Source organism: Eleginops maclovinus, chromosome 10 (assembly GCF_036324505.1).
Source record: "Eleginops maclovinus isolate JMC-PN-2008 ecotype Puerto Natales chromosome 10, JC_Emac_rtc_rv5, whole genome shotgun sequence".
Taxonomy (NCBI): Eukaryota; Metazoa; Chordata; class Actinopteri; order Perciformes; family Eleginopidae; genus Eleginops; species Eleginops maclovinus.
The window spans coordinates 5,789,638-5,815,141 of record NC_086358.1 but is presented as its reverse complement, the minus strand read 5'-3'; the positions used below and the strand labels follow the sequence as shown (position 1 = coordinate 5,815,141).

Here is a 25,504-nt window from a genome sequence, read left to right as displayed (position 1 = left end):
TCTGTTCATATAATGTGTGGTAATGATGCATGTTTAGTACTGAGAAACCACTAGCAATCTTGAACCGTCATTATTTTTGTAATCTTTAATTTAGTTTGGTCATATTATATAAATGAAGATCTTGAAAGTTTCAGTTGCCATCCCATCGAGGGTCTTTGAAGTGGCCACATACATCGACCAATCACAAACAATGAGCAATCTCCGTCCAATCAGGATTCACCTAGGCGACATCACTTCCTGGTTGAGTTCCCATGCTTGATCTGTGCTTTTCGGATATATACACGCTTGTTTCGCTGTTCAAGTAAGTACATTTGTTTATGAGAACAGTGAGATAAAATATTTGTCTGATAACATTTTAGTAGTAATAGCAGTTTCATTTTGCTACTGCTGTACATACAGTAGTAAACGTTGTCCCTTTGTTTTTTTGCCATGAAAAACTACATGGCGAGCTTTAATATTAGGTTATAGTCAAGGTCGACATTTTTATACTCTGTGTCAGCGTCATGTAATGTTTATCACAGCAAATTAACCATCCTCATCCTTCTCAGTCTGTGTTTGTGTTGTCTCTCTCTAATGCCAGATAAATTAAGTAACGGTATGAGTTCTGTTGTGTAGTAACATGCTCATGTTTTTCTTTTGTAGAAGAACATTTATATAATGGCTAAAGACAAGACCAGTTCGTCTAAAAGGAAGAAGCAGAGTTCAGATGTCACCGAGGTTCACGAGGAAGAAATAATGGACTCTAAAGTCAAAAAGAAGAAGAAGAAGATGGAAGTTGAGGTGAACACTGCAGCAGTCCATTGTAACTGTACCTTTTTATGGAAGTGACGAAAACTGCTCCAATAAAAACAATGAATTTATATTTATTTCAGGAGGCTCCAGTACAGATTGTGACAATAGAAGCAGACGATACAAAACTGAAAAAGGAAAAGAAACGCATAAAAAAACCAAAGACAGAGCAAAGTGAGGTATGTGTGTTTTCCATTTTTTTCCTCCTGTTTTTGTGAGTATTCAGGTGAATTTTGACTGCTTCCTTGTGTGGGTTCATGTAGAAAAATCTTTACTTTTGCTGGCAATGACAAAGTCTTCCAAACGAAGATGTGTGAAGGTGCTAAACAAACAAAATGCATCAAAGTCAAGTTTTGGAGAAAGCTGTTAGTAAGAGTTTAAATAGCATTTGTACAGTTGAGTTTTATTTCTAAATTAATCTATAATGGCAAACATTTGTGTAATAGTCATACCTGTTTGAGATGACAAAAACTGACATTGCTCAAATAACACTATTTTTATTTTACTTCAGGAGGCTCCAGTAGAGATTCCTCACGTGACCGTCACAGCAGACGATAAAAAACAGAAAAAGGAAAAGAAACACAAAAAGAAACAAAAGGCAGAGAAAAGTGAGGTAAGTGTGTTCTCCATTTGTTTCCTGCTGTTTTTTTTGAGTATTCGGGTGAATGTTGACTGCTTACTGGTGTGGGTTCATACACAAAACTTAACTCATGCAGGCAATGATACAGCAACTTCAAAACAAAGATGTTTAAATGTGCTACACGGCCCAAATTAAAGCACCCAAAAGTCATGTTTTGAAGGCAGTTGTTGGTGAGAGGTTAAATAGGTTTCGTACGGTTGAGTTTTATTACTAAATTCATTTCTAATGGCAACAATTGGTCTGTTGTACATCCCTTGTGTTCTCATCAGCTTTTCCTGGTTAGCATTCCTTTGTTCACTGTGCAGAAGGTTATTTGAAACAGAATCCGGTTTATTGCCGTGTAGGTTGTGAATTTTTATTGTTTTTAAATAACTGATACAACACAAACATTTCCGCCGCATCCGAGTCCTTTCTTTCACATTCTCCATAAATGATGTCTTTACACAGATGGCACATGTATTCATTTTGCAGGATTAGCCCAGTTTTGTGGAAGGATGTTTAAGCCTAAATGTGCAGACTGGTTTGCTCTGCAGCAGGTTGCGTGGCCAGAGGAGATCAACGCTGATACACGGAGATATTTTCCTGAGATTGACCTGCTCAGCTTGAAACTTCTCCTCAGTTTATCTCGAAAGGTCTCCCCGAGGAAGTTGTAGATGAGCGGGTTCAGGCAGCTGTTAGAAAACGCAGCAAGTCTGACAGCGTGACCAGTCAGAGGGTAGTCCTGCCACAGTGTGCCGCCGTCTGCGCCGCCTCTCAGAAGGTGAACACTAATAAACACATTCTCTGGAAGCCAGCAGAGGAAGAAGACTAACACGGCTCCTGAGATCATCCTCAAGGCTTTCTGCCTGCGAGGCCTCGGCTGGGGGCTGTCCTGTGCCTTCTGACTCCGCGCGAGCACCCTTGCTATTCTCCAGTAGCACAGACCCAAGATGCAGAAAGGCAGCAGGAAACCCAGCATCACCTCCAGCCACTGAATCTGGGATACATTTGCAAAGCAGAAGTGGAGATCTCCTGCATGCTGCCTTTGAGTTATAGCAAAAGGAAGCACGGTGAGCAGAGAGGAGGACACCCAGATGAGGCAGCAGCTGAGGCGTGGATGTGGAATGCTGCGACCCATCGAGCCGGTCAGTGCGACAAACCGGTCAAAGCTCATCCAGGTTAGGAAGAAGACACTGCTGTACATGTTGCCCTGCTGGAAGAGATTCATGAAGGTGCAGAGGCCGGGCCGGTCGTAGTAACCCCGCTTCAGGTTGAACACCTCGATCAGAGAGTCAGCAACGAGGGCCAAGTCGGCCACAGCCAGGTTCACAAAGTAGAGGTCCGGAGCTGTTAGGCATCCCCTGTGGTACAGGTTGACCACTAAGATGAGTATGTTCCCGATGAAGCCAACAGGGAACAGGAATATAATGTAGAGGCTGGAGAGGAAGAGGCTGATAATGTAATGCTGAGGATTTTCTGCCAGCAGGAAATCAGAGATGATTGCCTTTGAGTCATTTATTTGAGCAGGAAAGATGCTGTTGTCCACGTACATCGTTGTGTCCATATTATATAAATTGCACTGTTGTGTTGATCTGGTGTTAGCAGTAGCTAACCATTAAGTAGCCATAGTGCTTAATTTTCCAAGGGTTTAGCCCCAGTGGAGATTGTGGTGTCCTCTGTTTCCTCTTTCTGCGTCGTGGTAGTGTAGTGATGGCCACTCTTTGTTCTAGACAGAGAGTAGAAATGCAGAAAGTCAGTGTTTTCAGTTCCTTAAGAAGTAGATTTATTGAGTGTTAGGGCTGGGTTTCAATTTATACGAGTACTTATCATCTTTCAAATCATATGTCGAGATATCGTGATACTCAAATACGTTTTCTGAAATGATAACAAGTACAAATTTAAGTTTATCCGAAAATGTAGTGTTAAATGCATTTCTTTACTATGTTTTTCGGTCCATGCACACACACATACATACTTATTTTCTTTCATACTATTTTATTCAAAATGAAATTCTTGTAATTGAGAATTAAGAGAATTGTAGTTATTTTTCAAGTATTTAATTCTCACCAAAAAAAGGATTTCCTATGTTAAGGTTATTTCTTCTAGACATTTTATTAATTGAATTTCCAGAAAAGATGCCATATTGTAAAAGGTTTTTGCTTTGTTACACAGTCCTAGTGTGAATAAATAGGCTTTCACGATGCAGATTCAAAGTATCCTTAATTTGATAAAACATTGCAAAAGTTCTGTCTCTCTCAATTAAATAATACGACATACAAAAACTAGAAAATCTGACACATTTCAAGAGTTGTGCTTCAGTTGCTAGTTGAAGCAAATCTACTGAATACAGAAAAGTATAACGCAATAAAAGTCAGGTGGCTTTAATATGAATTATATTTGACTTTGTACATATATTTCTTAAGAACCTACCTTGGTTTTCTGCATTTCAGTTTTTCTAATCCTCCCTGTCCAGATGGTGGTGACTTTGAAAGCAGGTGTCGCAGTGTATCCAGAGAAGTGTTGTGGTACCGCCCACCATTTACAGCAAGACTGAATATGATTGTAGTATGTTACAATATATAAATATGGGAGTTAGGGGATTCCTGGCAAAGACGGACCAACAGTTTATTTACACAAAACAAGACAAAGGACAGGCAGGGTAGTCTGACTCCATCTCTTCTGCAGACACAAAGAGATGCATTAGTTTTGCAGCACCTATGGTTTCTGTTTTGGTTTTACATGCATTCTTTTGTGGAGAATTCGCCATGTTAATGCTGAAATGCATCATATTATGCGTTCAATAATTGTGTGATTGACCTATGGCATGATAGATCTTTGCCTGGAATGGCTGCTTTTGTGATTTTTGCACAGTGTGAATCAGAAACTAAATGTAACGCCAGCATCATATTCAACCCAGCCCTACATTTTCCTACCGGTCCCTCGTTTAACGCCACTGTATGTTGGCACCACGGTTATATGTGATCCATGCAGCTCAGTCATTCCTAGAACTCGTGCCCATACATTTCCTGAAATGTGTCGGAACGTTCAGAGTATCACTTCGCCTGGCTTGTTTCGGTATTTTAACAGCTTTAGAAATAAGTACATGGAGAATATTGACACTGACTTTTATTTTCCTGGAGTAAATGTTTTCCTATGTTGCATTCTGGGAAATTTGGAGGTCTTTAGGCATGTTGATTAAATGGGCTTTTGTGCAAGCAGTGTTTATGCAAACAAAGTCTGTTTTCAGAGAAAAGAGTTGTGTCTAATGCAGATTAATAAAATAGAAAATTGCCAGTAGAAGCAACAGTAAGTCCTTTTAATGGTTTTGTTCAGAGAGGAGTTATTACAAGAACTTTATAAACATATGTTCATTACTGCAGGACTGTGCATGTTGCACAATTTAGAATATGTACAGCAAAAGTTTGTAAAACTGTACAAAAAAAGATATTTAAAAAATCATTACAAACTAAAAAGGAGAAAAGCATGCAAGGAAAACAAAGGAAAACATTTAAAAGTTAGATTAAATATACGTCTTAAACATCACATTCAAAAGTTTGTTGATGCATCAGGAGAGTTTTGTCCTCTATGACTCTATATCCTGTAGGGTGTCTGTGATCTCGATGTGGGGGGCTATGATGTTTCTGTTGGTCTGGGTGGCCCCCGGTCTTCTGCAGCAGTCCCTCAGCTGCCTCAACGCTCCGTGGAGACTCTCTCGACACGTCCGGTGCATAAGCAGCACGATGAGGAGGCTGGCGCTGCTCCCTGAGAACAACACGAGCCTGGCCACGGTCAGAAACGCATGCTCGCGATGGCTCAGCACCTCCTTCTTTAGTGAAGCGAGTTGGTCCAGTTGTGCTCCTCTCACGAGCACCACGCTGTAGAAGAGCTGGCAGAAAAACGTCACCACAGTCACCGTCAGGAACACAGGGCCCTCCTCGGAGCCGGAGAGGAAACGCCTTTTAGATTTCCACTGCCGGACGCAGCCAGCCATCAGAAGTCCCAGTTGAAGGAGGTAGGGAATCAAAAAAGCCAGGCACAACCTTGCGGCGGCATATGACACTCCAGCACGGACTGGATCCATAAAACAATCGGCTTCTTCCTGCATACCCTCTTTGGGTCCACGAAGCCCTGCCAGCATCAGCGAAATCAGAAAAGAAGTCAGGCTCACCAAAGCTGCGCAGACCCAAGGCTTCCTCAGCAGGGCGTGGGATGGAGGATCCAGGGTCAGGACGTAGGCCATGAGCACTAAAACGAACAGGCTGCACAGAGAGACTGTGTTTATGGTGAAGGAGAGAGCAGCACAGCCCAAACCTGTGGTGTGCAGGTACGCAGGAATGTAAACCACGACGTGCAGAGAGAGGAGCAGAAGCAGCAGCTGGAGGCCACAAAACGCCCAGAGCAAACGGTCGAGCCAGGCCAGCCGTTTCAGCGCTCTGTACGTCTGGGTGAAGCTGTAGAACAGGAAGCAGCCCGCTATGAAACCCAGCGCCGCCAGCAGACTGTAGATATAGTTCGCCCTGGAGGTTATGTCACTGGCTGCAATTTCGTCTAATGCTTGGTTAGAGAGGTTTGTCGAATTGCGGGTGTTCAGGAAGGTTTGGGTACTGTTCATCGTGGTTGGAACCCAAGCCACGCTTGTGTTAGACTGGAAATGAGAAGAGAAAACACCCAGTGATGACATCCTGTGCTCTTTGGCATCACCCTCCACTGTCTGTCAATAATTTCTTCCCATCTTGGGTAAAAAGAAATCTAGAGAACTGTCTGCAAAGTGAAATACATTTTGTTCTATCACTTCTCAACCATTAAACTGCTTTTTAATCAAATTGAACACCATTTTTCTGCCTATGAATCACTAAATGAGTTTATTACAGGAACTCTTACACGATACAGGGCATTTCCTTCCCGAATCCAAAAGCAAAACTGACAGACATCATTATAGATCTATATTAAATGACTAGATTTAATAAAAGGTTTCCTTTCTATCTCTTTTCTATGTCCACATGTCTCCGTGAGCCAGTCTTTGTCTGCTCCCCCTCTAAGTAACTGCCTGCTCTGTAACAACACATGTTTCCACTTACCATTTCTGCTTCCGTCACCGCCTCGTCTTCTGTTTTGTATCCAACGGTCTGACGCTGCTGTTCCACTGAAAGCTCTGAAAATGATGCTCGTTGGACGGACACAGCTGCTCACTCTGAAGGACTTTGTATATTTCTGTGGGAGATACCTCAACAGCATACTTTCAGAATGACTTCGTGGCCATGTGATCAAACTCTTACCTCCCCTCCCCTTTTTTCATCACCGTGCAGACTGAGGTCCGTTAAATCAGAGCATACTGTGTCCCTTGTTTAACTTCCTCCGAGACTTAAACGCAGTCTTTAAACTGTGCTGTGGGTACCGTTAACTGCAGAAAAATGACTCCAATTTGGTCTTTTATTTTTCTGCAACATAATTTGCAGGGCATCAATTATTCTGCAGACACATGGGGAGCTAGATAATGCAGTTCACTTGTTTCAAAATTAGATCATGTTTATTTTCCTTTGTTATACTGTTGCTAAAAGCTAGGTTTAGCAGTGAGGAAATACAAGACACCCGTGTTTTATTATGCACAGTGCAGCTGTGTGCTTTACATGCAGCGGTAAAGGGATGTTGCACACCACAGTGTAAATGTGCATGATGTCAGTTTTGCAGATCCAGGCAACAGCCCTCCGTCCTGCAGCTCAACAGGAAGTGATTCAAGCTCAAACAGTCCTTGAGCTTTCACTTGTCTTTATGCCTTAGCAAAACAACATGTCAAATGTATTTTACTGTAGAAATACAATTTCATGCTTCAAGCATAAGCCCTGCATTGACCCAGAAAACTGGAATACTGAAAGTGGGCATGTTATTTAGGGTTGTTTTGATTATGCTTTACACAAATGCAGAAAATGATACGGGTCTAAAAAGGAAGGTCTGTTAATGCAGATAACTCCCACGAGTCTTTGTTTTGCCTCGACAGATTCCCGATCCACCCTGTGATCCGGAGGGGACCAAGGAGCTGGAAGGAGAGGAGGACCTGAGCCCCGAGGACAAGAGGGTCATGGAAAGGAAGATGAAGAAGGTCATGAAAAAGGAGGAGAAAAAGCGGATTAAAGCTGAGGGAGAGACCGCACCAAAAACTGAAGCATCTGTACCCATTGGTCCTCAGCAGGCCTTAGTTTACCTCACCTGGTAAGAGCAGCTCTTTAGTAGAGGACAAGTGAGTAGATGGCTCAAAAACAATGCACATGTATAATATTTTCATTTGCTTTGTAAGTATTTAAGCCATGATATTGATTTAAACAAATGCTTGAATTATATCTTCATCCTCATTACATACAAGTAATCAAGAACACTACTTTTTCCAATTCTGAAAGAGCTGTTCAAGTTGCATTGTGTTATTCAGTGTGTTTTAAATTGAACTTAATAGCTTAGCCTCTAGCACTTTGGTTTTGACTATTCTTTGTCTTATCTGTTTTTTGTGCTACGATAGTGCAACAGTACATCTGTGGAGCAGGTTTTAAGGTCAAGACGCCCTCATTTGTTTTGCATATGCAAGGACAGAACACCGTAAATGCAAAACAATAAAGCCACCCAGTATAAAAAGGCCAAACCAACACCTTTCTCGTAATTCAGCTCGCTCTGGTTTTGTCTTTTGCAGCTGGGCTGAAAACCGTGCAGAGTGGAAGTTCCAGAAGATCAGGCAGACGTGGTTACTGCAGCATATGTTCAACTCTGAACAGGTATAGTAAAACGGCATCGAGATGATGGGGGATTTATATCCGCTCGGGTTCAGAGTGAGGTCGATGTGGAACTCAAAGCGAGGTCTGCTTGTTTGATTTGTCTGTGAGTTTCACCCACTCGCTCCTTCTGTAAAATATAATGAGGTGTTTTCATGTGTCTTAGTCCCAGGAAGAAAGAGAGCCATAAAAAGTAAACACAGAGATCACAAGGGGGATTACTGTTTCCTAATTACAGTTCTCCAACAAATGCACATAGAAACCAAATGTAAAAGCATTGAGCTAATAAATCACACAAAGTTAAATATAGGAATGAAGTTACTCATTGAAAATACTATTTACCACATAATTATAAAAAGGTGGCGAAAAATGACAATAGATGACTATTTTTGTTTCTATTTAGCATTTTCAGAATAAAGCAGGATTGACACATTTGGAGAACTGTGAAATGAACTGACCTGAAAATACATTTAATTATGCTCTCTTGTGCTACTTTTATCATGTTTCAGAAGTACAACATACTGTTTATCACTACAAATAAATACTACAACTTTAAAAGGACTCAAATAATTATCAAAAAAACTGGTTAAAAAAAGTAAATGGAATAACTGAATACAAATAAACCCATTTGTGGGACATCGATGAAAAATCACTAATACATTTGAGACAGATTTCTTCCATTTAGAGGTAATTACGTTATTAAGTGTATTTATTTTTCAACCACTACTTAATTTAAAATATATAATATTTGAACTAATAGACAGACAACAGGATTCATGATCATATAAAATACTCTCTCTCAGGTTCCAGATGAGAAGTTCTCCGTGCTGCTTGAGTACTTGGAGGGGCTCCGTGGAGCAGCCAAAGACACCACGGTGCAGAAAGCCTTAGCCCTGGTGGAAGAGTCCGGACAGGCCCCAGAGGACAAGGATGTCCAGCAGAGGGCGCACAGAGCCAGAGAAGTCATCCAGCTGCTCTCATAACCCACCACCATCACACATGAACTCCACAAGAAAAAGACTGAAGCGTGTTCCCGGGGCAGTGGACTGAATGCCCCACCTATTATCAAGCTAAAACACGCTGTTTGTATTTTTTGGCACGGGTCCTTTAGGGAAAGGATGCATTTGGATCCAATTAGACTTAATCATTACAATGTTCAATCCATCTAGGTTATCCTTCCTTCTTCATTTGACATTCCTTGGGTGTGTATCATTGCCTCATCCAAGTGCTTTCATTCTTTCAATCTTACAGTATATCATTCTCAAGTGTATTTTTTATTGCAAATAGATTTTTGCAGCGTTGTGGACAGATGAGTAGAGATGTGAATCCCCCTAAGGATGCAACGGAAAGATGAGAGTAAGAAGTCTCAGGAATGTTTGTAGTCGAGACATGTTTTTGCGTGTCAGGTAATCTGTGAAGTCACTGATGAGAATAACTTTCTCATCCACTCCAGGTATAAGCATGATAAATATGTTTTGGAGCTTCAGCCCTGAAGTCCATGTTCAGTACATTATAATTATACATAACATGTGTTTAACTACTAATGTGTGTAGTCTTTGTTTTCCCTCCAATTCACATACAGTCTACATGCCCTCAGCAGATGTACAGTAGGTATAGGAGAAGCAGCCAAATCTGGCGTCTTGCACGAGACAGGTTTGACTCTTAATTTCAGGAAGGAAACAGAATCTATTTGTAATTTCAGGTTGTTGACATCACTTCCTGTATTATAAGAAATGCATCCAAATACAGCACACTTAACATTCAAAGGCGTTTAAATAAGTTCCTCACTGTATCAAGACTCACACAAAAATATCACCATAAGCTTATTTCTTTCAAGATTGTTCACCATTGCGCTTGTCTTTAGTTCTGGTACACATAACACAAATACAAGTTATTTAATTAAATGCTTAATGTCCTGTCCATTCATCCTGTTATAGATGTTTTCTTGTATACCTGGAGCAGGACATCCAGTTTCTGTATGCAGCAACGACAAAGTACAGTACTGAATAACAATCTTTACATGTGAGAGTTTTACTCCTCCCTCAAAACTTTGTAAAAAAAAAATGATGAAAAGTCTCGAGAGATCCAGCTGAGGGTCAATACCCCACCTGGAAAAAACGCTAGAGTCTGACAAGTTTGAAATCCACAAATATGTTCGTTTTTCTCAGTGTCACTGTTTCATTCTTCACCAGTGACAGCGATAATGTCCAGCCACATTCTTTGATGCTTACATTGATAAAAGAAATCTCCACTCCGGTGCTTTAAAAAGGACTCGGTGACTCGCTCTGGGATATTTCTCACAGCTGATCCAGAAGGCCGTGGTCTCCCCGTGGGTGTTGCTCTTTAACTGTTGTAGTTGTTTGGCCTTTTGGTTCATGTGCTACATAAAACCAAGATATTTCACAATTAAAACAGGGTTATTCCCATTGTATAACACTTAAAGTAGTTAAGACAGGCTGGTTGAATTCACTTACTTTGCTCTGAATCAAAGGGAATGTTGTGTTGAGTGAGGAGAGAGCGCAGTCTTTTAACCTCTTCTCGCTGTTTTTCGAGATCCTGTATCAAACATTATGAGAAAATAGATTTTCTGTTACATTTTACAGAGAATTGTTATAATCATCTTTCTATTTAGCAAGAAAACACATGTACTCACCTCTGTACATTTATGTAAGGAGTTGTGTGTTCCTGAATCAGCTACAACTTCTGGTAGCTTTATCTTCACCTTTTCGCTCTTCAGGAGACCGGCATCCTCAAAAATACCCTTCAAAAGGTTGTTGTATCCCTGCAGCAAACGTAGATTGTGTATTAGTTGCAATACAATATGACAAAAGACTACAACTTCATTCGAACGGTAACCAGATATATATTTATGTGCTTGAATCACTTTGGGAACCCTTAATCGTTACCTGCTCAGTAATGAGACCTTCATAGCGAGCCTGCTCAGCCTCATCCCATTCTTTTTGGAGCGTCTCACTCAGTGTTGGGTACACTTTTAAAAAAGAGCATAAAAGTCACAACGCATCACTATTAATCACACTGACTTGCAACGTCAGATGGTGCTTTTGTCTTACCTAAAAGGGAATGTGGATGGCAAACAAGTGGGGTCTCGAAGGTGAGCGAGTACACACAGGTACTGGGCTCTGAGACCTGGGCGAGCTTGCTGCTTGCACTGCAGACAAAAATCACCTGCAGCGATATTAAGAGAAACAATTTATTAGACACATTTTATAATGTATTTATTGTGGTTATATTGTTACAATCAATTTGAGTTGATATATAAATTAAAGATTTGGCCGATTAGGCAGGAGTGTTTTTGTATGGTCTTGGTCATTTTGTGGGTAAAGTAGTCTTTAAACTCATTTATTTATTAGGTTATTATGGTTTACTTAATGGGTGTAATATTCAAGAAGAAACACAGACATTAACAGAAGCCATTCCAAGTGCCTTATTCTATTAAATGACTAGTAGAAAGAGTTTAAACATTTGAAACCCCACTAACCTTTGTTTCCCTGTTTCTCGTTCCACAAGCATCCCCGTCTCTCATCCACATGCCTGTGAAAGTGTTGTTTACCATTTCCCACTCCTGCCAGATCCTGTAACGCACATGCAAAAGGCTGCTCTTACAACAAAACCAGTGTACTGCGAGTAATTCAAATATTGGTATTCCCTATAAAAGGTAAACAGGTGTGTAAGGGAAGCATATCTTACCCAAGTATCCCACTGTAGGCATTCCATCTAAATGATTGCTCATGTTGGGTGATGTTGTGAAATGGACAGAATTCATATTTATACCTGTAAAATAGCCAAACACAATTATTTCTTTGTAGTTGATTGTACATAGCAAACAACCAGTAATTGAAGCTGGGTCCTTGTACAGAACCAGCAGAAATGGGGGTCATTTGTGATGTAAATTACTTACGTTGACTCTGTATGAATGAAGCACTTCCCAGCGAGCTGATGAAAATGTGCAGGGCCTTAAGGAAGATATTAATAAGAATATGGTAAATCAATTCAGTTTGATAAAGTAGATCAACATAAACAACTTGATTAAATTATCAACAAAAAATGGTTGACCCTTTACTTTACAATATTTAATTACAAGACAGGATTAAATGAAATGCAGACTTCAAATTATGTCAAACTATTATACCAGACACTGGAGATGGGGTCACTTTAGGCTGTAGTCTGCTCCCGGAGAAAGAAAGGGATTGTTCAACCTAAGCACAAAAACACAGAGCCAATCAGTCAGCAATAGTCTAATTTAAACAAGGTGCAGATGTGGGTTAGATGTGTTTTTAATTGACGTACCCAAATGTGTTTGGCTCCTCGACGATCTTCATTTTACCAGCCAATCCATGGTTAACTGTGTAAAAAACAGGTCGAAATCAAACACATCATTACACCAGCAATACAAAGCATATGGTTAGGTATAACTAAAATAAAACACATTCAATTGAGCGGATCGATAAAAAACGTACTGAAAAGAGACGCACAGACCACCACAAGTCTTAATAAAGGATGAATTCCGTTACACACAAAGTGCATGGTTGTTATTTTACTGACTAAAATGGGCTATCGTGCTGTTTTCTACATTTCCTACTTTGGTGTTCGCTGGTCAGATGACAGACCACGTGATGAAAACAAGCTTTGCGCATGCGCGGTGGACTGTAATACGACATGCTTACCATGAGTAGCTATAGCTAAATACACTTTCATTTAAATCGTGTTACAAGAAGTATAGGAAAAAACGGAGGCGTATATCAGTTGTATTAAGACGGTTTTCTTTAACGTGTGAATGGTTAACACGCAGATAAAATACACAACATTTTCTTCCAATATAAATTAGACACACTGTTCCCAGTGGAATAGCTAGCTAGCTAGCTAATGTCAGAGTAAACAGATTCAGGTTAGTTAAATGGAGGCTGTGATCTGACAGTGATATACTAATCTAACTGTCAACTGGTTGCAACATGGGAAAAAAGAAGCAGGGCAAACCTGTGCGCACATCTGAAAACAGGGGCAAAGAAAAAAGGCATAAGATGAAAGGAAAAACCTTAGAGGCCTTTACAGAAGACATGCACACTGCTTTTGAAGGTAATTAACTTACTATTCCTATAGAAACATCATATTTAACTGTATTATGCTTGCCTCATCTTTTACATGTGTGCTACAAGACCAATATTTACCAATGCACATAGTTATCCAGTTAAATAAAAACATTTCCCAATTTGGGATCAATAAAGCACATCTTATTTTATCTTACCCAGGTTTCTTAAGATTAATTACAGGATTGTTATTTTAGGATTGAAACAATGTAAGCTGTTCATATTCTTTTGAAATGTGCTCATAATTTAGAAAACACTCCTTTCAATGTTTGCCATTATAATATCTAGCAGGCAAATGGTATTAATTGGTTGTCCATCACTGTCATTGAAGAATAGTGTGAAAACAATAAAAATCCTTTAGTGTTAGTATCTTGTATTTAAGTAAGAGTAATCACACTGCATCCTAATGCCACTTTGTCCTTTGTCATTGTGTTTTTCAGCAAGTCTTCACATAGAGAAGGGAGCCGAGGCCCCTCAGGTTAAACTGCCTTGTCCACTTGCCATGTGGGAGTTGGGTCACTGTGATCCCAAGCGTTGTACTGGAAGAAGTTGGTACGAAAGGGCTTTGTACGCAACCTGCGCCTCAATCAGAGATTTAATGGACTCATACTGAGTCCAATGGGCACAAAGTATGTGACCCCAGCAGACAGGTGTGCATTTCTTAAAATCATTATAACACATCATGATGATTCATAAGAAAAGCCATAAGGTGCTACATATAACAGTTAACCTAATCATAATGCTATTCCAGGTATTTTTTAAGATACAACTTGTGAATGTAGACGTTTTATATTAGTTTGTGTTCATTGAAAGGCAAAGTAAAATAGTTAATACATTTTTTAAGTTGTATTATTGTCCATTACACCATTATTTGTGTTTCATAATTTTTGTTTATTGTGATCTGTTGATAATGAAATTGTTTATGATTTAAAGAATAAACATTTTATCATTTTTTATGGACATTTATGCACAGAGAGATTGTGGCTCGAAGTGGGCTAGCAGTGATCGATTGTTCCTGGGCTAAACTGGACGAGACTCCCTTCAATAAAATGGTCGGAACATATCCAAGGTTACTGCCATACCTTGTAGCTGCAAACCCCGTCAACTACGGCAAGCCTTGCAAGTTATCCTGTGTTGAGGCTTTTGCTGCAACATTCTGCATTGTTGGTAAGGCCTTAGCTTTTGTTTATTTCTACTGTATGGTTTTTCTGACTACTTTTTATATACTGTTAAAAGTTACTGCTGTGAAACTCTAATAAACCTTATGTGATTTTGCAGGTTTTGAAGAGCTAGCAATGCTTTTGTTGAAAAAATTCAAGTGGGGGACAGTGTTCCTTGATCTCAATAAAGTCCTACTGGAGCGCTATGCTGCATGCCAGTCAGAGGAAGAGCTGCTGACTGTGGAAAAAGAGTTCATCACATCTAAACCAGAGGAGGATGAATTTGGTAAAATGGGGGGGAGAGAATAAAATGGGGTCCCATCCAGTGTTTCCATAAAAATGTGGTTTGGTTCAATGTGGTGCTTATTTTAGTCTTGGTTTGGCTTTACTCTTACAAAGTTAATATCTATTACATTTTATTTTGGTGAAATCACTGTTTTAAATTAAAGAGCAACTGCATCTTAGGAATCCTTGACTAATTTGTAATAATGTTATTCTATTTTATACATACTGTATTTTTGCTATTTTATGTTGATGCACTTCTGCTGAATTATCATTGGGAAACACTGGTCTCATGCGTACAGTTGGGAAAATCATAAAACATACCTCTTATATTTGAGAAAACGTTTAAAATTTAAAAAATGAACATTTAATCTTATGGTATCTGACATATATTCTAGACTGCTTTCCCCACATTTCTAAAAACTTTTCCGAAAGTAATTATCAATAATTAGACCAACTTGCTTTGTTGAATTGATTGTGATTCATCTGTGAGTAGCTAAAGAAGTCAGAGATGTGGGCAGTGATTCAGAAGTCTGAAACCAGGATAATTGTTTCCAGCATGTCTAGAAAATTGCCCTGTACACAGAGAAGGATGCATTTGCTGAGTTATGGCCTGTCTTGTTGAACCTATTTGCTTCTAATTGAAGGCTGTTCATCTTTTTTGTTCACAGATCCATTTGATGTTAACTCAGGATTAGTATGCGGGAATCTCAACAGACCTTTGTGGTAAACATTTAAACCAAAAATGTATTACCTCAGACACACTGTTTGTAAACTGTGTTGGTATACTGTGTGATATATATATATATATATATATATATATATATATATATATAATGTATCACTACTGATCCAGTTATTTTACAAACTTCAATGTTATACTCAGCTTTCTATATACTATAGCTATGTGATATATAGCTTGATGTGATTGCTTTAATATGTGACCTTAGACTATTTTTAAACTAGAATGCTAAAATCCCCAAACTAATATTGGATCAGTTTGGAAATAACCAAATATTCTTTATCAATTTTTACTTTCCCAATTTGTTTACCATGGGTGATGTTACTAGGTGCTTTATTTCTGTTTTAGTGCACCTGAAGATGATGATTCTAGTGAGGATACGGACAGCTCAGAGGATAATGAAGAGGATGAAGATGGAGAAAGCAAGAAAGAGTCAACAACAGTGTCCCATCATGAAGGTGATGAAGAGGAAGAAACTGAATAAAAGTCATTCAAATAAAGCATATTTAAACTATGGACCTTTTTATTCTAATACAATGACTGGCACAACCTTTTTGAATCTTATATATAATTTGCCACTAACCAGTTTTGTATCAAATAAAAAAATATATAAAATACATTGTATGTTTGCTTTTAAATTACTATAAGGTGCATAGTGATACATGTATCAGTCTCAGTTGGATACACATGGTTTTATAAACGCTGACCTCTATACAGAAGTTGAGGCAGCTTAAGTAGCAGTGGTGTAAAGTAACTAAGTACATTTACTCAAGTACTGTACTTAAGTATAATTTTAAGGTACTTGTACTTTACTTGAGTATTTAAATGTGTTGCTACATTGTACTTTTAGTCATCTACAATTCAGAGGTAAATGGTTTACTTTTACTCCCCTATGTTTATACAAGTACTCATCTGCATAATGAGTATTTTTACTTTTGGTACTTAACATAACTAACCATAATAACATTTTGAATGCAGGAATTGTACTTGTAACAGAGTATTCCTACACTCTGGTACTTCTACTTTTACTTAAGTACAAGGTCCAAGACTTCTCCCACCTCTTCTGAGGAGTTACAATGTTATAAAATACATGTAGATAACTCAGTACAATGCATCATGCAAACATATTGTGGATGCAATGTTTACATATACAAAAACTGCTGCTGTACGACTGGATTTCTCTGAGTAAGATGAAGTTCAGTAGGTTGTAAATGTGTTGAGGGGGGCGGACACAGCGGGACTCTCCTCTGCTGTCCTGCGGTAACATTGTTGTGGAACGACGTCACAGCTCGAAAATGAAGGCGCAGAGGCAGCCATTACTGGAGCTTCTCTAATTATTTTATTCCAAATAAATACTCGTGGAAAACTCCCATGGCAAGAGCTACAAGTCAGCTGGTGAGTGTTGCAACTTTAACACGAATAACAGTTCGAAGCCGGTGCTGAAAATGTACAGTGTGGGGGGTGTTTGACAACAAATAGTTACGTGGGGCCTTCATGTGAAGAGCGCTGCTAGTTTAACGTTACGACTCGCTAGCAACGTTAGCATGCTAATGTTGGCTAACAACACCAAAATGTTTGCTATGTTCATCGAGGTTGTCTAACACCTGGCTTGATCCATTATGAAAGGTTTATTGAATGATTCTGTGTTGGTTTCGGGGTTATTAGCGCTTGCTGTTAGATGTATAGGATGTGTGACCATAACCCCCTTGGTTCGGTAACGTTATCTGTTGGCTGACGTTAGCTAAACATGTTCGCGCTTTCGAACGATGCTTGCTAACATGCTAACTTTAGCTTTACTGCGATCCACCTTTTAGTTTAGGAGATAGTTAGCTTTTTAAGGTTATGTTTTTTTTATTCGACTGTCAACCCATTAACTTCCCCATTTATATACACACGATGGTACTCTAAATTTGACAACGTAACATCATGTGAAAACGACACAAGGTTTTGAAGTTACTTGTGTTACCTGGCGTGCTAACGTTAGCTAATTGACTGTTAGCGTTAAGTTTATAACTCGCTGTCAGTGATGGCCGGCGTTATTTGACAAGGCAGCAGGAGCTAACGATAGCTAGCAGCCGTTAGTTAGCAGGGAAAGTTCGCACAGGCCTGTTGTTACGTTCAGGGTTAGGTTAACGGTAGCTGACATTTTATATCGACCACTGCATGGTTGACCAATCGTACTGGGTCAGTAGATAGTTATACGACCGGTTGGCAACCATACAGTGAAGTCCGGATAAGGCAGCTAAATGGCCACACCTTGGTTTTGAATGAGAAGAAGCTAGGCCAACAGAAGTAACTAAGAGTTGTTAGCTGAACAACACTCAGCACTGAGTGTTACAGTAAGTTAAAAATAACCAAGATCGGTACAAGCGCCACACAGTTTGTTGGAAAGCACAACCTGTCGCCAGTGGTGTAAAGTAACTAAGTACATTTGCTCAAGTACTGTACTCAACTACAATTTTGAGGTACTTGTACTTTACTTGAGTATTTCCATTTTATGCTACTTTGTACTTCTACTTCACTACAATTCAGAGGTACCACACTACATTTATTTAATACCTGTAGTTACTTGAAATGAGATGCACCTTTAACACTATAATGCATCAATATTTACTATCCAACATGTGATAAATATTATTCTGAAATGGGCCAATCTGCATAATGACTACTTATATTGTGGTAGTTACAGTATATTTTGATGCCCATACTTTTTCTACTTTTACTTGAGTAACATTTTGAATGCAGGACGTTTACTTGTAACAGAGTATTCCTACACAGTGCAAGTTCTACTTTTACCTAAGTACAAGATCTGAGTTCTCTGCCTGTCACTGTATGTTATCTTTGAGTCTTTAACAATCATTTGGTGCTCTCAGAAGTGTTTGTTTGCATTAGCTGCCATGTCAGCTTTCACATGAAAGCAGTAACTTTGACATAGTTTATACCACTGTAACACTGGAGGGTGGGACCACCGGGCTCAGAAGCAGCTTTTCCAACAGTCGTTGTATGTCCTTATCAACTCCAGACTTTGTCCCTCAAGTGGTCTCACTTGAAAGGGTATATTTAAGTTGTTATACCCTCACAAGTGTCAGTTGCACTACATTTTAAAGGGCAACTTTGGAAAGTGGTTTTACTCTATCCAGATCCTCTAGGCCCTATGTCTTCTGGTGATCTCCTGGAATAGGTAATGCAATTGCTGGTTTTGATGGACATTGTATTATTTTCATTACACAGTCGGCAGTACCAGAAGGTGCAACATTTTGTATATAGGCTACAGTTGTGCTGGGTAATGAAGTTTTTTTTGTTGTTGTATCGCTTTTGTGTCATCCTATTTAAAGAGGTTTCAGAAATGAATCATGGCGCACTTTGAGCAAGCAAATGCAAATTAAGTTTTTGCACAATTCCTAGGGAAAATACCTAAAATGTCCATGAAAATGAAAGTTCAATGGGCTGGAAACAAAACATGCCCTTTTCCATGAACAGATATGTTTTACTTAAAGTGGTATTGAAGGCAGTTTTCATTTTGTTTTTGTAATATTAATATATTTTAATTTAATCATGTTTTCCAACATTGATATGGCTACTATATGTGATGGGTCTAAACCTGCCAGTATACCAATTGGCAGTCACAAAGAAAGGACTATTCCTGCATTACCAGTAATAGTTTTTGGGTGTATTTTTGTTATTTTATTTTGAGTTTTTGACCAGGTCGCCCATATTTCTAAGACATTATGCAGTACTTAAGCAACATGTGGAACAAGATATAACTGATATGTTCTCAATGCCCCCTCTCCTGTTTCAGTATGATGTTGTGCCCATTCAGCCCAGCGTTGTCATCTGTTCCTGCTCGCATCCATCAATGGTAAGAAATCACCCTGACTCCTGCTCGCCACTTGCTATCCCGGGCGCAAGCAGTAGCCACTGTCCCAGCATGGAGGGCTCAGAGGCTCGTGGTGTAGGACCGTCTGCGAGCAGCCAGGGCTCAGACCTCCGCACACAGCCGGCTGCCCAGGCCCCTCAGCCACGCAAGAAGAAGCCGGAGGACTTCAGATTCGGCAAGATACTGGGAGAGGGCTCCTTCTCTACGGTATGTAACCTGCATTCCTCTTAGGGTTTGAATTATACCTGGGTAGATGTTGCTACATGCTCCTTTTGATTAATGTCCTTGGATGAGTCATCCTCTGTTCATTCTAGTGGAGTTGACAAAACAGACTCTAAGAGTTACAAGATTTTTTCTGACAAGAAAAAAACATGTCATGTAATGTTTGTTTTTTCTTTTCTTTTTATCCTTAGGTTGTTCTGGCAAGAGAGCAGGTAACAGCGAAAGAATATGCAAGTAAGTATAATGCAACAGCTTTTTGTAAATGACACTTTATTATCAAGATGGGGAAATTTGCTACATGTTATGTTTTACCATCATTTAATGACTTTTTCTTTCCTCTCTTCCAGTTAAGATTTTAGAGAAACGCCATATTATGAAGGAGAACAAAGCCCAGTACGTGAAAAGAGAAAGGGATTTGATGTCAAATCTAGATCATCCATTCTTCGTCAAGCTGTACTTCACATTTCAAGATGATGAGAAGTTGTGTATCCTTTCAACACATTAGCCAAGTTTTGTGGCATACTAACAATTTAACAGTTGTTAATTGATTTTGTGTCTGAAAAATCTTTCATGGTTGTTTTCAACATTTCATTTCTAGTAATAACATGGTTCCTTAACTAGCTTTTATTAGATTTTGGTCTCAGCTACGCCAAGAATGGAGAGCTCCTGAAATACATTCGCAAAATTGGTTCTTTTGATGAGACCTGTACTAGATTCTACTCAGCTGAAATAGTTTGTGCTCTAGAATACTTACACAATAAGGGGATAATACACAGGTGAGGATTTCTTAATGTTTTTGTACGATTTTCAAACAATGTAAAGGCTTTTCCCCCAATCATTCACAACTGGTTTGTCTAATTTCAGAGATCTGAAACCAGAGAATATTCTTCTGAGTGAAGACATGCACATCCAGATAACAGATTTTGGCACGGCAAAACAGTTATCATCAGACAGTAAACAAGGTATAACAACAATCTTGATTTGACTTCTGAGCGTAACAAATATCTGTATTTGTGACATGATAGTAGCATTGTAGATTCTGTGGGCTTAAGGAAGTTAAGAAGGCCCTTTTTAACCATTATTGCATTATTTTGCAGCGAGAGCAAACTCCTTTGTCGGAACAGCACAGTACGTGTCTCCAGAGCTGCTAACAGAGAAATCCGCTTGCAAGAGGTATGAGTTTGACAAACCTGCTCGTCATTGTTCAGTTTTCATTTTCGCCTAATAATGATTGCATCTCATTTTTAACTTTCTTCCTCTATCTGTTTTCTCTTTTTAGCTCTGACCTCTGGGCGTTGGGATGTATTATCTATCAGCTGGTGGCTGGTTTACCACCGTTCAGAGCTGGGTAAGTTAAATTGTAATAAGGTCATTCTTAAATAAAGGGCTGGCTGTGTTGTTTTGCTCTTAACCATTGAAGTTTACTGTTTAACCTTATTCAAAATGCTATGAGCAACAATAGCCTTGCCCCAGTATTAAGCAAAAACATTTTCTTAACACTCTCTTTTTTTTCTGTTCTTTTCTTCTCATGTTTCTTTCCTTGTAGAAACGAGTACCTAATATTCCAGAAAATAATAAAGCTGGAGTATGAATTCCCAGAGAAATTCTTCCCCAAAGCCAAGGACCTCGTCAAACAGCTTTTGGTAGGTCATCAAGAACCATGATTCATATCTGTCTAATCAAATTAAATGTAACTTATATCTGCGGTGATATTAATTTTGTACATATGGTTGTCAGCTGGGGTTGGTTATTTACTGGGCAGTGCTTTTCTAGTGAACGGAAACACATGTTGCATCTGTTTTTTCCTCAGTCACTTGACCCTTCCAAGCGGATTGGGTGTGAAGAGATGGGAGGGTATGACCCTTTGCGGCGGCACCCCTTCTTTGACATCATCTCCTGGAGTGACCTACACCTACAGACTCCCCCCAAACTCACCCCCTACCTGCCAGCCATGTCTGAGGATGATGAGGACTGCTATGGAAACGTAAAGTCTTTTATTATGATCCTGGTTCCACCCTTTTTCATGTCCATTGTTGTGCTCATTCACTGGAAATGTGGGTGTGATTTGTTTTGTTGTGAGATCGATGATGAGCAAAAGACAAAAATCATAATACTTTCTCATTTCACATCGCAGTACGATGATCTCCTGAGCCAGTTCAGCAACATGCAAGTGGCCCAGTCCAGCTCATCACACTCCCTGTCGCCACATGAATCCATGCCCCCTCAGAGGTCCAGCAGCAACATTGAGCAGTACATCCACGACCTGGACAATAACTCTTTTGAGCTGGACCTGCAGTTCACTGAAGAAGAGAAACAGCTATTGCTGGACAAACAGACCACTGGAAACCCCTGGTAAACGTCCTCCAACATGTGTATTACAATGCTGAGCTAATTTGGATTATAATCTTCATTTAGTGAGGATAAGGGGTGTTTAAATGAAAGTAGTTCACTGTTGCTTCATCACACAGGCACCAGTTTGTGGAGAATAACCTGATCCTGAAGATGGGCCCAGTAGATAAACGAAAGGTGGGTGTGAATTCATTGCCCAAGAAATCATATATGTATTGTATAGATGTACATTTATTACGTTGCATTTTAAACTGCCAGATGGATTATAGAGTAGCTGTGTTCTGTATTAAAAATATAAACAGGTTTTTTTCTAGTTAATATTGGCTCAGCATAAACGGAGTCATTTCCCATGTTATTGCTCTAAGTGAAAGCATATAGGAAGTATGGGGGAATTCCCTTATGCAGAGGAAAGTCTTTTTGGCCTCATAGCACCCTCTGTTGGTGAACTAATGTTTCGAGACATTCCTTTGCAGGGTCTGTTTGCTAGACGGAGACAGCTGCTTCTCACTGAAGGACCACACCTGTACTACGTGGATCCTGTAAACAAGGTCCTGAAAGGGGAGATTCCTTGGTCCTTAGAGCTACGCCCCGAGGCCAAGAACTTCAAAACCTTCTTTGTTCATACGGTAAACAAGTATTTTCTGATGTCCTTCCAGTTTGTTTTCCTCCGGCGGCATGTTGATACTTGCTTACTGATTAGATGTTGTTCTCCTGTTGTTTCACTTTTTAAACATTGTTTTCTGTCATGTTTGCAGCCTAACCGAACATACTATTTGATGGACCCCAGCGGAAATGCTGACAGATGGTGCAAGAAGATCCAGGAAGTGTGGAGAAAGATCTATCAAAAGCACCAAAACCCTGGCCTATAGGAGCACAGTTCCTCTTGTGGCCACTCCTCTTTTAGCTCTGAGGCCAATCACTGAGCAGAGTAACACCCTCTTTAGTGCCCTTCATCACCGCAATGTAAACAAACTCTTAGGGACGCTGGCATCTAGACCTTGTTTGTTTTCCTGAGTAGAACCATGGGAAAAATACAACTTTGGATTCAGGGTTGCTTTGCTTGTTCTTTGTGCTCTCTGTGAGGCTTCTATTGCATTTTTCCATGTATGGATGATAAGACTGCCACCATGCACATCTGCTTTTTGTACATTCTGCAGGGGGGGGGAAAGAGAAGGGCAAGCTTGTCCTGTAGAGTGACACAAGCTTGGGTACTGCTAGGACTATCTCAAATGCAAGGACTGGTTTCCTGCTTCAATGATACCATAACACAGAATCTAGCTTTTGTGAACCAGAGCCTATCCTGATATCTTAATTCAACCATATCCTAATCCTACATCGTACTTGCAAGCTGTAGTAAGGCCCCACTTCTAGAGCATATACTCCATAGTTGTAACAGACACTGTAAGCTGATTCAGTCTCACACGTTTACCAAACTCAAATCCTATATATATTTTTGTCAGAGCCCATATGTTCCCTTGGTATTTGAGTTCTTTTTTTAAGTCTCCTGGTACTTGCTTATTGCAGTCCAATTAAGGTCTCGTCGTAACAAAGCAGAGTGCCGGTCTGCAGGGAGACATGGGTCTGAATCAGTCTCTGTATAAGTGTGAGCCTTCCATAGCTGTTACTGAGGATGTATTGCTAACAGGGGGCGGGTAAACATGCCACTAGCTTGTACTTCCTAACCATAACTTGCTTATCTTTCCTGCATGGCCAGTTTTGTAGCTCAGCCTTGTCCGCTTCTCTCTCCCAGGGCACTGGAGATATAGTTTATTCAAGTTTAAAGGTGGGTATTTTTGACTGCATTGGCAACCATAGCGATTATTATTGAATGATTTGGCTGTTCTGTACCATTCACTGGCTATTTCTTTGTGGTGTGAATTCTTCAATTTCTTTTTCGGTGGGATAGTCGGCTCATCTTCAGTACGTCCTATTGAAAACTAAATCTTATGTGCTGACCACCCCATGCTGAACAGAAAACCCTCATCAACAGTGATACATACACATACTATCATTCTCTGAAGCAATCACAGTAAAGCTGTTGTCCCTGGACAAGATGGCAGAACTGCCTCATCGGCCTCATCGGCCCATCCTTTTGTTTTGGTTCCATTCGGCCTGTTTTTTTTCCATTCTCTGACTTTTGGCCCAATAGAAATTAAAGCGATTGATTTGTGCTATTGTTTTAGCAATATGTATTATCATAATGCTTTTAATTTGTTGACATATTACCTTAAGGTCCTTTCCAAAGGCCCTCTTCCTTCAGCTGAGTCTGTGTGTGCAGTGTGTGACTGGAGTATAGGTGAATAGGACCCTGGGGCCCGGGGCTTGATGTGGTTGGATGTCAGTAAAAAGATATCTATCTGATCCAAATAACCGATGAAATTGCTGTATCTGTCTATAAAGTTGAGGAAGCACGAGAGAAGTGTTCACCTCTAGTCTAGAAAAATTGTTTGAATCAAGTCGATGGCAGTCGGTTACATTGTGTATGGAATACTCTACCTGGCTTGTAACTGACTAGAACTGTGATGTACAGATGATGTATTATTAAAATCTGAAGCAAGTAATGCAATGATATTAGGATACAGTTTTTGTATTTTTATTCTTGTATAAGGTTATTTGATGGCTATTGTTTAGCCTCTAGTTCATTCTGTGTTATTTAAATTCTAATATATGAATCATATTTGGATTGAAGTCATGTTCAGGGGCCATGTTGTGTATGTATTGAGATGTAAAGCCTTTGAATGTGAATAATTATTGTAAACTATAATATTTTACAGCTTTTTTCTTACTATATCATACATTTTCTATTTGCTCAGTGATTTAATCATATTCTGATAATTTAATGAATCTGTTCATTCTCTCTCTGATTATTTGTGCGCTAGGTCAGTAGATGTTGAATGATGAATTTTCCACTTAATGCTTGGTAGTCCAGTAATTAAAGCATGTAGGGATTTAGGCATACAAATAAAGCCATGTGTCCTGTCTTCTGTTAACGACCGCAGTCATGACACAGTGAAAGCTGCAGCATTCAGTGGCAATGGCATCTCACATTTTGCAGCATGTAAATAAAGTACCGGCCCATTATCATCAGTGTTTTTGTGTTGTGAAAATTACTTGCATTAAATGCACACTTTCATTGCAAACGATGGGAGAAAAGTAAAGCTATTTGGTCTTGTTAAATGCATTCTTTCTAGGTTACAGTCTTAATAATTAACAGTGATGAAATACTGAAGATGAAAATATGAATTAGGTGTTTGACACAGAAAATGCAGTGATGTAAAGTAGAATTTAAGTACTGTACATCAGTTACATTTTGAGGGGGATTTTTCTACTTTGTACTTCTACTCCACTACAATTCAGTGTGAAAACGTGTGCTTTTACTCATTAATTAAGAAAAGTTATTTCGCAGATTTTGTTTTATGATGTGAAATATAATCGCAGGACTTTCACTTATAACAGAGTATTCGTAACTGGTACTTAAGTACAAGATCTGAGCACTTCTTCCCCCTCTGCTCAAATGACATTTTAATACGATGTGACATTTCCAGGCTGTCAGTATCAAGAGGAGGACCTTTTATCTGTGGATAATGTATACAAGTGGCTGTCA

At 39.5% G+C, this 25,504-nt stretch overlaps 5 protein-coding genes across 5 annotated transcripts; 3 read left to right on the top strand and 2 right to left on the bottom strand.

Moving 5' to 3' along the window:
• The first annotated feature begins 181 nt into the window (after positions 1–181).
• LOC134870570 (uncharacterized protein C7orf50) lies at positions 182–9,707 on the top strand. Its single transcript, XM_063892797.1, has 7 exons — positions 182–301; positions 643–780; positions 873–968; positions 1,301–1,402; positions 7,404–7,615; positions 8,085–8,166; positions 8,967–9,707. Exons 2-7 carry the CDS (start codon positions 658–660, stop codon positions 9,144–9,146), a joined length of 795 nt encoding a protein of 264 aa, XP_063748867.1. The 5' UTR covers positions 182–301; positions 643–657; the 3' UTR covers positions 9,147–9,707.
• On the bottom strand, positions 839–6,985 carry LOC134870567 (G-protein coupled estrogen receptor 1-like). The gene is made up of 3 exons (XM_063892793.1): positions 6,487–6,985; positions 3,839–6,053; positions 839–3,134 (listed from the first exon to the last, which is right to left on the bottom strand). The coding sequence occupies exon 3, from the start codon at positions 2,970–2,972 to the stop codon at positions 1,890–1,892; it is 1,083 nt and encodes a 360-aa protein (XP_063748863.1). The 5' UTR covers positions 2,973–3,134; positions 3,839–6,053; positions 6,487–6,985; the 3' UTR covers positions 839–1,889.
• A 145-nt stretch (positions 9,708–9,852) lies between the features above and the next one.
• gnptg (N-acetylglucosamine-1-phosphate transferase subunit gamma) lies at positions 9,853–12,790 on the bottom strand. Its single transcript, XM_063892795.1, is given in 12 exon segments — positions 9,853–10,543; positions 10,638–10,719; positions 10,817–10,945; positions 11,070–11,152; positions 11,235–11,349; positions 11,663–11,756; positions 11,872–11,955; positions 12,083–12,137; positions 12,314–12,355; positions 12,358–12,380; positions 12,472–12,526; positions 12,642–12,790. Coding segments are annotated over 12 exon segments (912 nt in total). The 5' UTR covers positions 12,709–12,790; the 3' UTR covers positions 9,853–10,460.
• tsr3 (TSR3 ribosome maturation factor) lies at positions 12,776–16,071 on the top strand. The gene is given in 7 exon segments (XM_063892796.1): positions 12,776–13,257; positions 13,709–13,810; positions 13,813–13,918; positions 14,242–14,435; positions 14,547–14,714; positions 15,382–15,436; positions 15,801–16,071. Coding segments are annotated over 7 exon segments (885 nt in total). The 5' UTR covers positions 12,776–13,133; the 3' UTR covers positions 15,937–16,071.
• Positions 16,072–16,691: 620 nt separating this feature from the next.
• pdpk1b (3-phosphoinositide dependent protein kinase 1b) lies at positions 16,692–24,987 on the top strand. The gene is made up of 14 exons (XM_063893196.1): positions 16,692–16,847; positions 19,252–19,536; positions 19,743–19,785; positions 19,899–20,036; positions 20,183–20,327; positions 20,416–20,513; positions 20,649–20,724; positions 20,831–20,899; positions 21,098–21,194; positions 21,362–21,535; positions 21,686–21,903; positions 22,020–22,077; positions 22,374–22,526; positions 22,656–24,987. Exons 1-14 carry the CDS (start codon positions 16,824–16,826, stop codon positions 22,767–22,769), a joined length of 1,692 nt encoding a protein of 563 aa, XP_063749266.1. The 5' UTR covers positions 16,692–16,823; the 3' UTR covers positions 22,770–24,987.
• The last annotated feature ends 517 nt before the right edge of the window (positions 24,988–25,504 follow it).

Bases quoted from the DNA above. Each gene is read 5' to 3' on its own strand.
- LOC134870570 (XM_063892797.1), top strand. From the start codon at position 658: ATGGCTAAAGACAAGACCAGTTCGTCTAAAAGGAAGAAGCAGAGTTCA. The intron at 781-872 runs GTGAACACTGCA...TATTTATTTCAG, and splicing joins AGAAGAAGATGGAAGTTGAG to GAGGCTCCAGTACAGATTGT. The intron at 7,616-8,084 runs GTAAGAGCAGCT...TGTCTTTTGCAG, and splicing joins GCCTTAGTTTACCTCACCTG to CTGGGCTGAAAACCGTGCAG.
- pdpk1b (XM_063893196.1), top strand. From the start codon at position 16,824: ATGGCAAGAGCTACAAGTCAGCTG. The intron at 21,195-21,361 runs GTAGGTCATCAA...TTTTTTCCTCAG, and splicing joins ACCTCGTCAAACAGCTTTTG to TCACTTGACCCTTCCAAGCG. The intron at 22,078-22,373 runs GTGGGTGTGAAT...ATTCCTTTGCAG, and splicing joins GCCCAGTAGATAAACGAAAG to GGTCTGTTTGCTAGACGGAG.
- LOC134870567 (XM_063892793.1), bottom strand. From the start codon at position 2,972: ATGGACACAACGATGTACGTGGACAACAGCATCTTTCCTGCTCAAATA.